This window comes from Malus sylvestris, chromosome 17, assembly GCF_916048215.2.
Source record: "Malus sylvestris chromosome 17, drMalSylv7.2, whole genome shotgun sequence".
In the NCBI taxonomy this organism is placed as follows: Eukaryota; Viridiplantae; Streptophyta; class Magnoliopsida; order Rosales; family Rosaceae; genus Malus; species Malus sylvestris.
In genome coordinates, this window is record NC_062276.1 from 22064159 (window position 1) to 22077274 (window position 13116).

Genomic DNA, 13116 nt, shown 5'->3' on the forward strand with positions numbered 1-13116 from the left:
CCTAAGAATTGTCACATTAGATCATGAACATCGTTCCACCCTATTGAGCATAACTTGCACTTGGAAATCTCCATGCTAGGCTCAGTAACGCTATGGATTATAAGTCTCCTTGTGTCGCAATTTTCGATAAGCCTTAAAAAATGAAAATACAGATAAATAAGATTTACCATTATAGTAATAACTAATCTCCGAGCAAAAACCAAGACAACATCAAATTGTTGAGAAATTTTTTAATGTGCCGATAATATGTCAGGTACACCAAGTGTTGAATACTTAAAAAAATATTCAAATATTTGTCTTATAACACTTGGTATACCATGTCATTTTCCTGACACTGAACACTTCCTTTGAAATGGGCACACCGAACACTTCCTCCAAAATGCCAAAATGCCAACCAATGTCTTACCTAGATGTGAGAAGAATTCGTTGAGTTCTCCTAACAAGTCTCCAAGACCAAGCTCTCGGTCACAGACCAAACCTAAAAGGCTAAAACTAGAAGATGGAATTCAGTACTCACGATCTATCTTGTGGAACTGTTAGCTACATTGCAAAAAATGAAAGATTAGTTCAAAAGAAGATGATATAGAGAGAGATTGAAGGCTCTTGAATTGATTGATGTCTCTGATACAATAGGTCTAGCATAATACACAAACACACATTACACCAAATGTTCTAATGCAATTTGTAGATTTTTTTTTTTTAACTTTTCAACTAATTAAGTTATTACATGGGAACTTTAACGAAAAGCTTACAGTAATATTCACTTTAACGAAAAATCACATTTTTACACTAAAAAATCAATCATGTTACTATTCATTATACCCTTTGTTTTATTTTTATATTAAAACTCAAAATTTTTAAACTTGTTTCATTAGTTTTCTTTTATTACATTTTGTTATACCAAACATTGTTCCTGATAGATTTTCTAAAATCTCTACAAGTTATCATGTGTGTTATGATGGATAAAATTGTAATAGGAGAACAGTCAAAATCGTAATCGGAGATTGAATTTAAGAATGTTTTTGACGAGACAATAATACCATATATACTTAAAAAAAGTTGAATTGAAATCCCAATTTCCAACTGAGGTGTGAGGAGGAGGTTGGCCATTTGTTTTTTGTTTTTCTATTTTCATTTTCTGTTTGTCCAAAGGGGTACAAAACAGGTCATGGCCCGGAGATGACAAACACGACAATCTCGGGTTCCGATTCAATGCCGCCTCATACGGATTTTTTTTTTTGGGAATTGTTTTCAATAACAAGACCAAGCCTGCTCCAACAATTTTGGTCTAGCAATAGGTGGCTGCTTCGCTGTTTTGGTTTGTATTGTGAGAGAGCAAGGTGCCGGGCAAATGTGAGGGAGAAGCTGGTGTTTGGTTTGCAAGAATAGTAGATATGTTGGTGTTAATATTGCCTGCGAAAATATGTTGTTTCGACTTGTATGGTCGGTCTTACGATATTTGTTTATGTAAATGAGTCTGGAATGTTCGAGTTCAAAATTTTCTTTCCACAAGTTAATTGAATTTAGAGCATATCTAAATATGTTGTTTCAACTTGTATGACCAGTCTTATGATTCTTGTACGACACAAAAAAAGCGTGCACATGTACAATTGTGAAAGTCAAACTTGTGATGCACACTAGCTACATGAATAAAAATAGTAACATTTTGCGTAAAATGTATATTTGTGACCGAGTTTAAAAATCTAGCTAGTCTACATACTTGCATGACTACATGGACAAAAACAGTAAGAGTATCCATAAAATGTATAAAGTTGATTGCAAAAGGAATGCAAGGGTATAATGATATTTTGCGTAAATATATATTCATATATTAGAGGATGGGACATAAATAGGAAAATTAAAAAGTTCCACTATTTTTATTTTATTTTTCAAATTAAGAAGCATATGGTTGCTTCGTCAAGGTAGTCTATTTTTTTGGAGTCCAAAAAGACTTACCGAGTTATTTTAGCCTCCATAGCCATTATTGTGTATGCACAAGCGTCAAAAATTGAACAGAGGACATTACCGTGTGAAACATTGAAGATTGATTGTGGTCAACGAATACCATATAGGGAAAGAATTGTGTAGTCCTAATTATCTTCCTCGGACACTTACCTGAGCTTCTGTTCTTATCCGTTTGATAAAAATCCCATGGTCGTAATATAAAGATCAAAGTTAAAATTGAAAATATAATTTTTTTTCTTTTAGATGGAAGTTTCCTGCATGTTTCACTTCCCCTCTTTACTTTACGTCTCAATATCCTCCAGCAATTATTCAGCAGCCATGGATGAGAGGGAGAGATAGAAATCGAGACGGTCGATATTTAAGGGTGAGAATCAAACTCAATTGTTGCTTATAGATAATTATTTGTAAAAATCGTGTTTATTAATTAGCATATATGCTTCATGTATTCTTGGAACAATATGGGTTCACAATTTTAGTTCCATAGCTTTGAATACAAAATGATACGACAAATTCAAAAACTAGTTCCCGTTGTTACACTCGTGTAACTTTATTAACAAAAAAGAAAAACATCAACCTTGTTTTATGAAATTAGCGGGGTGAGCTAGACCAGAGTAAATGAGCATCCAACCATAGCTTAATCCGAGCGACGCCATTTTTATCTCTGACTTGACGGGTCATAGACTGTATTCTGTGTTACAGTTGCATCCCAAACTTGTTATATGAGAATAGTATGATATTTATTATTTCGATAAACTCGTTTTCGAGTTGCATATTAATTGGTTCCTCCCATAGGCTCTGTTTACTTCTCTTCCAACCCAAAACCCAGCAAAAGGCCAAAAATTTCAGTGGGTATATCTGTTCCATGCTGGGTCTGCAACATCTCACATCGATCAACAGAGAGAAAGTGATATGCCTTATATATACATGTTCACCTCCATTTACTACGAGACCTTTTTCCATAAACAAAATCGTGCAAGCTGAGCCTAAAGCAGATAATATCGTGCTACGATAAAATCAGTTTGGAATGAGACAGGGTCTGCGTTGCCGTGCTTGGTGTGTACCGAGGGGAGAAGTGCTGGGTCTACGTTGTCGACACACCATCACAATATTTCAGTAATTTTCTGGGTCACCAAAATTATTGTATATATCTAATTTTAAATTGACTTGGTCGTTGCTTGGTCTTACACACCAGTCCAAAAACAAGGCTAATTTGGTAAATTCATCAAAACCAGAAGCAGCAGAAAAGCCAGCCTCTTCCCTTCCCTCCCAAGCCCACTTAAACACCATGACCCAACCACTCCCACCCTCACCAGAGAAAAATGCGTGACAGAGTCCTTACCATAGGTAAATGAAAGTTGTGGCCCTCCCTCAGCCTGCGGTCAATCAGTCATCCCTCCCTCAGCCTGCGGTCAATCAGTCATAGCTTGTCACATCTTTCATAAGTTCATAGGTTCAACTGGCGTTTCCAAAAAAAAATGTGGAAACAAAGAATTTTGTTATTGCCAGAATCCAAATAAAGGTTTTACATATAATATTATTGTTTGTGTCAAACGATTATCACTTACTAATTATCTCCACTTCTTAAAGTTTCAAAGCTCATTTGATATCTTAATGATTTAAATAATAAGATTCAACTAGGGGTCCAAGTCGGAATGAGATTTTAATTTTTGACAATAAATTTTTTTGAATCTCTACACAAAAATTTCGAATTTGATGTTTTTTCAAAAGTTGAAATGAAAATTTGAATGGATTGAGAGATTCTGATAACTAGGAATTTTCGATATAATCTTTTTTTCAAAGTGTGCACCTAACTTATGTCGATACCAACATGTTTTGATTTCTGATAGTTTTCTATTAAATTATAAAATGTGTTGTCAACTCTGTATTTTAGTTTTAGATATAGTTTGTTCATTGATTTTTATATTAATCATACTTGTAAAATATGTTGTTTCGACTTGCACGGTCGATCTTATGATATTTGCTTATGCAAAGAAATCTTGAACATTCGAGTTCAAATTTCTCTTTCCACAAGTTAAGTGAATTTAGAACATATCCAAATATGTTATTTCAACTTGCATGACCGATCTTATGATTCTTGTACGATACATGAAAAAAAACAGTAACATTTTGCGTAAAATGTATATAAGTGACCGGGTTTAAAAATTTAGCTTCTTTACATACTTGCATGACTACATGGACAAAAACAGTAATAGTATCGATAAAATGTATAAAGTTAATTGCAAAAGGAATGAAAGGGCATAATGGTATTCTGGATATCAGTGGACTGAGAGGGATAATGGGTGGTGGGATTAAGTTTTAGGTTAAGGACGTTTTGCACCAGTATACAGTTGCGGTCACAATGGCTACATGTTTTTTGATTTTCTGTTTTCCTTTTTTATTTTTCCAAAGGAATTTTTAGTACCCATTCCTACCAGCTGCTGCGTTTGAAATCCTATATTTACAGCTATAGTCACTCACTCACTCCCTCCCTCCCTTCACTCTTACTCACTCCCTCTATCTCATTCCTCTGTCCCTCGTCTCTGTAAACTCGCTCCCTCTATCTCCTTCCTCTCTCCCTCTTCTCTGTAAACTCGCTCTCTCTCCTTCTTCTTTCTCCCTCTTCTCTCTTCCACCTTTCTGAAATGGAACATCCCGAGTTGGCTAACATTCTACCTTTCGTTTACGGAGGTATTTTCCTGCTTTTTATTCTATATACTTGTATTGTTTACTTAGGACAACCTGCGGAGGATGACAACCTTCGGAGGGGGAATGCTGCTCAGCTGAGCGTCATTCCCCCTCCGGAGGTTGGCCTTGAGCGTCATTCTCCTCCTCCGCAGGTTGTCCTAAGTAAATAATACAAGCATATAGGATAAAAAGCAGAAAAATACCTCCGTAAACGGAAGTTAGAATGTTATGTCGTTGATATAATTTGTATTTTTAGTTTTCGAATACATTTTTATTTTTTTTTCAAATACAGTCGAGGATATGTTGTTGATATGATTTGTATTTTTAATTTTTGAACACATTTTTATTTTTATTTTTTCAAATACAACTGACGGCATGTCATTGATATGATTTGTACTTTGGAATTTTTTTTTCAAATACAGCCGACGACATGTCGTTGATATGATTTGTATTTTTAGTTTTCGAATACAGTTTTCGAATACATTTTGTATTTTTGGAAAGAGAAGCCTATGGCCGCACGAACCAGTAGCAGGAAGACAAGAATAGAGAAGAAAGGAAGATTATAAATCCGTTTCATTCCTTGGCCGTCTTCATTGTGCCTCTCCTATCTTTGCTTTCCCATTCCATTTCCTTTCCTTTTGCTTTTCTGCGGCATTTCGTCGAGCAGGTTTTCTTCGATGTTTTTGTTCACAAATTGTTAACACTTACAACAGACATGTATGGTTCATCTTATTACCCGTTTTAAATTTGTGCTTTTCTTTTAATTACAGAAACCATGATCAGATTGTTTAAAGTGAAAGAAAAGCAAAAGGAAACAGCTGAAAACGCAAAGGAGAATGGTCTCGTAAAGAAGCAAAGTGCAGGAGAATTGCGTCTTCATAGAGGTAAATATGATTTTAGGATGTATATATGTTATGATTTGTTGCAATGTGGTACAAAGTTATACGCTTACATGCATATTAAGTTCCTAAATACACGTTTAACTCCAACGTACGTAAAGGCAAGGTTTCTGTGTTTATTTTAATTCCTTCAACCAGTCCTTCAATTGTATTATGACACAGAAATCAACGCAATGACGTTTTAGGATTCATATTGCCGATCCTATTTAGTGAGAAAAGGCTTTGTTGTTGTTGTTGTTGTTGTCGTCCTTCAATTGTATTATGATGTTGTCTTGTAGATATAAGTGAGTTGAACATGCCAGAAGAATGCAAGATTTCATTCCCCAATGGAAAGGATGATTTGATGGACTTTGAGATTACCATTACACCTTATCGGGGATATTATATGTAAGTAACCTTTGATCTGAAGCTTCATTTGGCTCTCTACACGTTGTTTGGATTTTGCAACTTCGATCACCCACTTCCCACACGCAGCAGTAGCTCATGGGTACCATAGATAACTTTGCCAAAGTTCTCTGCCAAAGTTGAGCACGTGAAGCTTGCAGCTCCCACTACATCGCTCTGACCAAGAAGGGTAAAAGAATAGCAACGAAACAGCACTAACAAAGCTTAGACACATAAATTTTGAAGGTCTAGCTACCATGTTATTACCCACAAGGGTAAAGGAACAGTACCACTGCTGGATAATTGGAAAGTCCCTGCGTGTCAACCTCTGTGCTTCGTGGCAAGGTAGACTAGCAAACATGCCCAACCTTTACTCACATTCGAGAAAACACTCCCAACAAGATTGCTTGCTCCAAAATCGAAGATGCACCGTCCTCCGAATCTCGAGAGCCAGACTCCCAACATGACTACTTTCTCAAAAATTGAAGAGAGGGTAAAGGAACAGTACCATTGCTGGATAATTGGAAAGTCCCTGTGTGTCAACCTCTGTGCTTCGTGGCAAGGTAGACTAGCAAACATGCCCAACCTTTACTCACATTCGAGAAAACACTCCCAACAAGATTCCTTGCTCCAAAATCGAAGAGGCACCGTTCTCCGCATCTCGAGAGCCAGACTCCCAACATGATTAATTTCTCAAAAATCGAAGAGACACCGATCTCCGAATCTCGAGAGCCAGATCCCCAGCATGATTGCTTTCTCAAAAATCGAAGAGGCATCGTTTCCAAATCTCGAGAGCCAGATCCCCGATAGGTTTGCTTGTTCGAAAACCGAAGAGGCAGCACTTTCCCAACTGCAAGAGCCGGATCTCCTTGGATAAAGCTGTATGTAATCTTCACACGCAACATCAGCTTTCCAGATACCACAGACCACTTTTTCAAAGTGCTCTGACAAAATTAAAACATGTGAAGCTGGCAGCTCCCACTACCGTGCTATGACCAAGTAGGGTAAAGGAATAGCATTACTACTTGTTGTTAAGGAGACTCCTATATATGTCGACTTCCATCCCCAACGGACAGGCAGACCTGCAAAAATGCTCAACCCTTCCTCATATCTGAGAGGGCACTCCCAACGAAGCCTTTCGAAATATTCAGTTGTCTTTCCCCCCAATAATTCCTCTGCAAACAAGCTATACTAGAGCAAGAATATCTCATATCATCAGGGTTAAAAGCAAGAGTATCCCATATCATGCTTTTTCCCTGTCTTTTCCTTTGGCCTTGTTCTTACCTGCAAGACAAGGAGAAAGAGAGCAATCAGTCAGCACTTGGAATCAAGCTTCCAGCCAGGAACTGACTGCCTGGAACTTACTTACTTAGCATTGCTCTCGAGTACTCATCTTCAACATCTTATGCTTCCAGGGAAGATACCGCATCTGCCTGAGGAACAGATAGGGCAAGTGAGAAGGATACAAGGAAGCGGGTAGAGACAAGCGTAACAGCACTCGTGCCGATACATCCATTACTCTGTCAAAGCAAAAGTATCCCATATCAGCAGGGTCGAACGTACTCTAGATTTGATGGACTTGTTTTGATCCTCAAATTCTTCAGTCGGCCTTATACTCCGGAGGAAACCAGAAAACCCTCCAGCTCAGTTCAAGAATAAGCCTGTGGAAAGTTACTTCTTCAAAAGCAAAAGTATCCCATATCATCTCTTCTCATTTTTCTTCTCTTTATCCTTCATGCTGCCTGCAAGATAGGGAGAATGTGAACAATCAGCCGGAGCTCTGATTGCTTACCTTGTCTGTCACCTCTTTCAGCAGATCCCCTAGCTCGGCGACTTGGGGGGCTCCCACTACATGGTTTGTATCACGCTTGACCAAGCCTAAAACTACAAGTAAGCTTCAAGTGAAATTGATACATTACCTTGTGCATCTCCACCAGTTAAAGATACCACCCCTGGATGGAGGAAGAGTACTTCCAGAGAAGATGCCACATCTACCTATGAGACAGATAAAGCAAGTCAAGACGATACCACACTCCGATACTTAGAAGTTTCGTGATTACGAGATCATTCTCCCACAATATTTCCTAATGTCATTTATACTAAATCACTCACATGTACTTCACTAAATCATTCATTTATACTAAATTAATGAGAACTCCTCTATTCCGTGGACATAGCCAATCTGGGTGAACCACATACATCTTGTGTTTGCTTTCCTATCTCTATCCATTTATATACTTATCCACACTAATGACCGGAGCAATCTAGCGAAGATCACAAAAAGCGACTGTTTTCGCTACCTAGGATCTATCGTGCAAGAGAACAGAGAATTAGATGGAGATCTCAACCATAGAATACAAGTTGGATGGATGAAGTGTAAGAGTGCATCCGGCGTGTTGTGTGACCGTCGTAGGCCACTGAAGCTTAAGGGAAAATTTTATAGGACAGCAATAAGGCCAGCGATGTTGTATGGCACATAATGTTGGGCGATGAAGCATCAACACGTACACAAAATGGGTGTGGCGGAGATGAGGATGCTTCGTGGGATGTGTGGGCACACGAGAAAGGATAAGATTGGGAATGAGGATATCCGAGGTAAAGTAGGAGTAGCCGAAATTGAAGGAAAGATGAGAGAAAATCGGTTCCGGTGATTTGGACATGTGCAAAGAAGGCCTACAGATGCGCAGGTTCGAAGATGTGACTACGAGACAGAGGTTTAGGGCCGAAAGGGTAGAGGAAGACCTAGGAAAACTTTGGAAGAGACTCTAAGAAAAGACTTAAGAGTACTTGGATCTAACGGAGGACATGACACAAAACCAAGCGCAATGGCGTTCTAGGATTCATATAGTCGACCCCACTTAGTGGGAAAAGGCTTTGTTGTTGTTGTTGTTGTTTGATGTCATCTTGCTGACACCGACATTTTGTACCTCTTGTCGCAGGGGTGGTGGGTTTGTCTTCACGTTTAAAGTTCCCGCAGTCTACCCTCATGAGCCTCCGAAGGTCAAGTGCAAAACCAAGGTAACGAAACCTTAGTTATATCAGAACTTAACTTTCGTGTATATTGGTTACGATCCAAACCATAAATATATCTGGTGTTGTATAATGCATACCATATGTGCAGATCTACCATCCCAACATCGACTTAGAAGGAAACACTTGCCTTAACATTCTTTGGGAAGACTGGAAACCTGTCTTAAATATAAACACTGTTATTTACGGATTGTATCACATATTCACGGTATCTCTGATCGCAACACAAAATATTTCGTGACCTCAAACAAACTATCTGTTTTGTTTTTTTCTAGGTTTTATTTGGATGTGTACCTGTTGTGAACTCAAATCCTGCATTTCTTCATGCAGGAACCTAACCATGAGGACCCCTTGAATCAAGAAGCAGCTGATCTTTTGAGGGCAATCCAAAATTGTTTGATTTGAATGTGAGAAAATCGATCGAGGGAAACATATGGGTGGGAGGGCCCCATTTTCCTGGGTGCAAAACGGGTGACTTCTACTGATTTGGTTTATCTAGGGTTTTGCTTCTTCGTGGTCCAACCATGGTTGTATGAGGTTGAAGGTTTGTATGTTTTTTGGGTGTTTTCTGCATTTCAGGTGAGTACTTGGTGGGGGATTGTCTGGTGGCACATTTTCAGCCCATACTTGTAGCAGGAGAGTGTGTATTAGTGTAATTTTGATCTTCCTTCCATTAATAAGATGGCATCATGTTAAGGCTTGGTTATGACTTGCTATTTCAATTTAACTGTCGTGGCCTGTTTTTGTTGATGGTTCGATAATTTGGGGATGCAGTTATTAATAAAACAACAATTCAACATATCGTGTCTCCCAGTTCAACCTCAATCATTTACGGTCTTGTCTTGTGGCAAATTTTCAGCCCATAATTTGCGCGTGCATGTATAAAATCATAACTATTATACGTATGATTTAGCATTTTGCTCATTCGGAGTATTAGATTAAACTCATGAAAACATAAAACTTCAGAGAAATGGGACTACATAGTGGCGGTGTCCCAATCCCTTATGCATCGTCATGTGCTTTAATTTACTGACATAACATTTCATGATTAGTTTAAAACATCATCACTTTAGCATGTTAGTTGTATGCGAGTTCTTCTCCCAAAGATGCATGAATGCAAATTGCAATCAGTTTTTCAGCATGTTTGATCCATATCCCGTAATTTTGGGTTGGGCCTGGTGAAATAGGCATTAAATGTTGGAATTCAAAGCCCATTATCTTACCCAAAAGCCGTTTTCCTTCTTCCTCTTGTGCAACTCAAATCCCCATGAACACTGTTATTTACGGATTGTATCACCTGTTCACGGTATCTCTTATCATAACACAAAATATTTCGTGACCTCAAACAAATTATCCGTTTTGTTGTTGCTAGGTTTTATTTGGATGTGTACCTGTTGTGAACTCAAATCCTGCATTTCTTCATGCAGGAACCTAACATCGACTTAGAAGCGGGAGCTGTTGCTGAACCGAAATCAAATTCATCACAGTATGCTTCCATGTCTTTCAATGCATCTTTATAGCACCGTTTATTTTTCTAATTCCATTTGTGAGATGATATGGTGGCGATCAATTGTCAATTTAGGACAAAAATCACCCTAAAGATAGTCAGGTTCTTAGGAATATGATGCATCAGGGAAAGCAATAGAGATATTTTTATGTCCTCTAGGTTTATGTAACGAAGATTATAGATCCCGAATGCATAATTTGCATTTTTACATAGTATGATGTTCCTACCACCTGATTTCCTTTGTCTTATTTATTAGACATGGCCCTAAGTTTTCTGGATTTTGCCCTAGGAATAAATGCTATATTTCTAGTGCATTTTATGAAATTGATAGGCAGTGGAAAAAATCTTAAAGGTTATGAATATGCATTATTTGGTCTTTCAATTACAACTTGCATCTTGTACTTTTATTTTAAAGTCATCAAGAGACTGTAATTGAAGGGATTGAGAATCCACGGGCTTTTTTTTCTTCATTTTTCGGGTATCATACATAAAATGAAAAAGGTATGATACCCCAAAAATGAAAAAAAAAAAAGTTTGTGGATTCTCAATCCCTTCAATTACAGTCTCTTGATGACTTTAAAATAAAAGTACAGGATGCAAGTTGTAACTGAAAGACCAAATAATGCATATTCATAACCTTTAAGGTTTTTCCCACTGTCTATCAATTTTATAAAATGCACTAGAATTACAACATTTATCCCCAGACAAAATCCAGAAAACTTAGAGCTCTACTATGTCTCAAAAATAAAATAAAAAAGGAAAGCAAGAATGCGAAATTATGTACAATCTTTTATTACATTCTAATTTAATTGATTACATTCCTATGTTGTTTGTGCTTACGAAAAGGCATATCCCGTTGAAGGTAGGGTCGAAACCGAAACTGCATGGTTAATCGCTAAAAGATGTTTTCTTGTGCGGAAGAAATTTCATGAAATTATAGCAGTCGGTATGGAACTAGTCGTAGGAAAAGTGCACTTACCAGTATGATAAAAATTTTGAGTTTTGCATTAGGCAGTTGTTGAGATGCTCAGACAAAAGCGGTGAAACATTATCAAGGTGACACAAATAATGGGGATGAGGTAACAATTTTCTATTTTTTTTTTGTCAGCACCTACTTTTATTTTTTTTGAGATAATTATTTTTTTTCCCACTTTATTTGTTTTAGTTGATGCGAGCAAACAGTTGGTACCTAATTTTGCCCAAATTCATCACAAGGTTCAACCATCACAAATGTTGGAAGGTTGTGAAAATTTGCCCAACATACTGAATTATTAAGTGTGTTTCTAACGTTGTTCCAAAGGAGACGACGTTAAAAGGTGAGACTGACAAGTAGAGTGGTTTATTTTATAGAAGTCAAGTTGAGCATGCAAGGAACTTCAGATTGATAAAATAGATTGGGAAGCTATGTTCATGAAGGTTGACGACAAAGCATCGCCGAACACGCAAGCTTTTTGTAGGCACAAATTAAGGAAAGTGACAAGAAGAAGAAATCTTTTATGTGATGAGGCACCTCGAACCTCAGTGAAGACGAACCTAGCATCACAAATTGGTTTGGGTACATATAATTATTAGGTTATCTTATTAGATTTTTAAGATGTACCCCTTTTTATTTGAGAAATAAAATTTAATTATAATGTTTCATTGATTTATGAAAAAAAACATAATTTAACAAAGCACTTTAATTAAATAATAGAACTATATATTAAACAAATAAATCTCGAATAGTTACAACAATGCCGTTTAATATTTACTTCTCATTACTTGGGCTTTAATTAATATAATTGCAGATTGCATCCGCTATATTAATTGAACATAGCACCAATTAATTAAGTTTTTCTCTTTATATTGTTCTTTTACACTTTATGAACTTACAGTTATGTGAATTAAATCTTTGAAAATATATGTGCCCCGGTTTGAATCCCCAAGCATGGTGTCGTAGGTTTGGTATATGCGTTCGAGTTCAAATCTTTTTTCTCATAAGTTATATGAATTTGGAGTATTCATCAACTTACATGGTCGGTCTTATAATCCTTGTGCGACATAAATAAAAAGTGTACATGTACAGTTGTGTTTTAAAGTCGAGATCTTGATGCTCCCAAGATACATGAACAAAAATAGTTACACTATTCATAGATTGTACATAAGTGATCGGATTTAGATTCATAGATTGTCTCTGTTAGACTAAAAACTTGAGGGTTTTAGAAAATTGGAGGTCTTGTGAGGTAACACTACGTGCACCATTCTACTTAAGTTAGGGAAAATAATACTAATACCTTTGGATTAAGCCTAATGAAGTAGGTTCGAGGTTCATGGGTGGTCTTGCTTTAAGTTGATTATAGAAGGAGTGCAAAGGTATTACTGGTTTTTTGGATATTCAGGATAGAACCACCCGTAACTCAGTCGGGGGGCGGGAAATGGTTTTTGGATATTTAGGGTGTGTGAATAGTTGACAGAGAATACTTTAGGGGTGTGATATTCACACACCCCATTTTACTTCTCACACATACCTTTTTAATTTTCAACCGTAAGATTGGATGAATTGAAGAATATCAACTGACATAATTTATCAATGGGTGTGTGAGAAGTAAAATGAGATGTGTGGATAGCACATCCCATACTTTCTTGTACCACACACATAAATTGATA

At 37.2% G+C, this 13116-nt stretch overlaps 2 protein-coding genes and 1 long non-coding RNA gene across 5 annotated transcripts in view; 1 reads left to right on the top strand and 2 right to left on the bottom strand.

Moving 5' to 3' along the window:
* Positions 1-13116, bottom strand: part of LOC126612399 (uncharacterized) — a 172387-nt gene that overhangs the window by 100449 nt on the left and 58822 nt on the right. The window lies entirely within an intron of this gene.
* Positions 1-13116, bottom strand: part of LOC126612390 (uncharacterized) — a 31510-nt gene that overhangs the window by 10811 nt on the left and 7583 nt on the right. The gene's annotated exons all lie outside the window — the stretch shown is intronic.
* LOC126612387 (NEDD8-conjugating enzyme Ubc12-like) overlaps positions 5186-13116 on the top strand; it is a 56613-nt gene continuing 48682 nt past the window's right edge. Inside the window, exons 1-8 of one of the 3 annotated variants that reach the window (XM_050280795.1) lie at positions 5186-5317; positions 5421-5534; positions 5828-5936; positions 8873-8951; positions 10391-10449; positions 11482-11549; positions 11636-11710; positions 11821-11886. In XM_050280795.1, the coding sequence (XP_050136752.1) occupies positions 5426-5534; positions 5828-5936; positions 8873-8951; positions 10391-10449; positions 11482-11530 (405 nt within the window). In that variant the 5' untranslated portion in view covers positions 5186-5317; positions 5421-5425 and the 3' untranslated portion in view covers positions 11531-11549; positions 11636-11710; positions 11821-11886. The other 2 variants (XM_050280794.1, XM_050280793.1) reach the window with 2 other exon arrangements.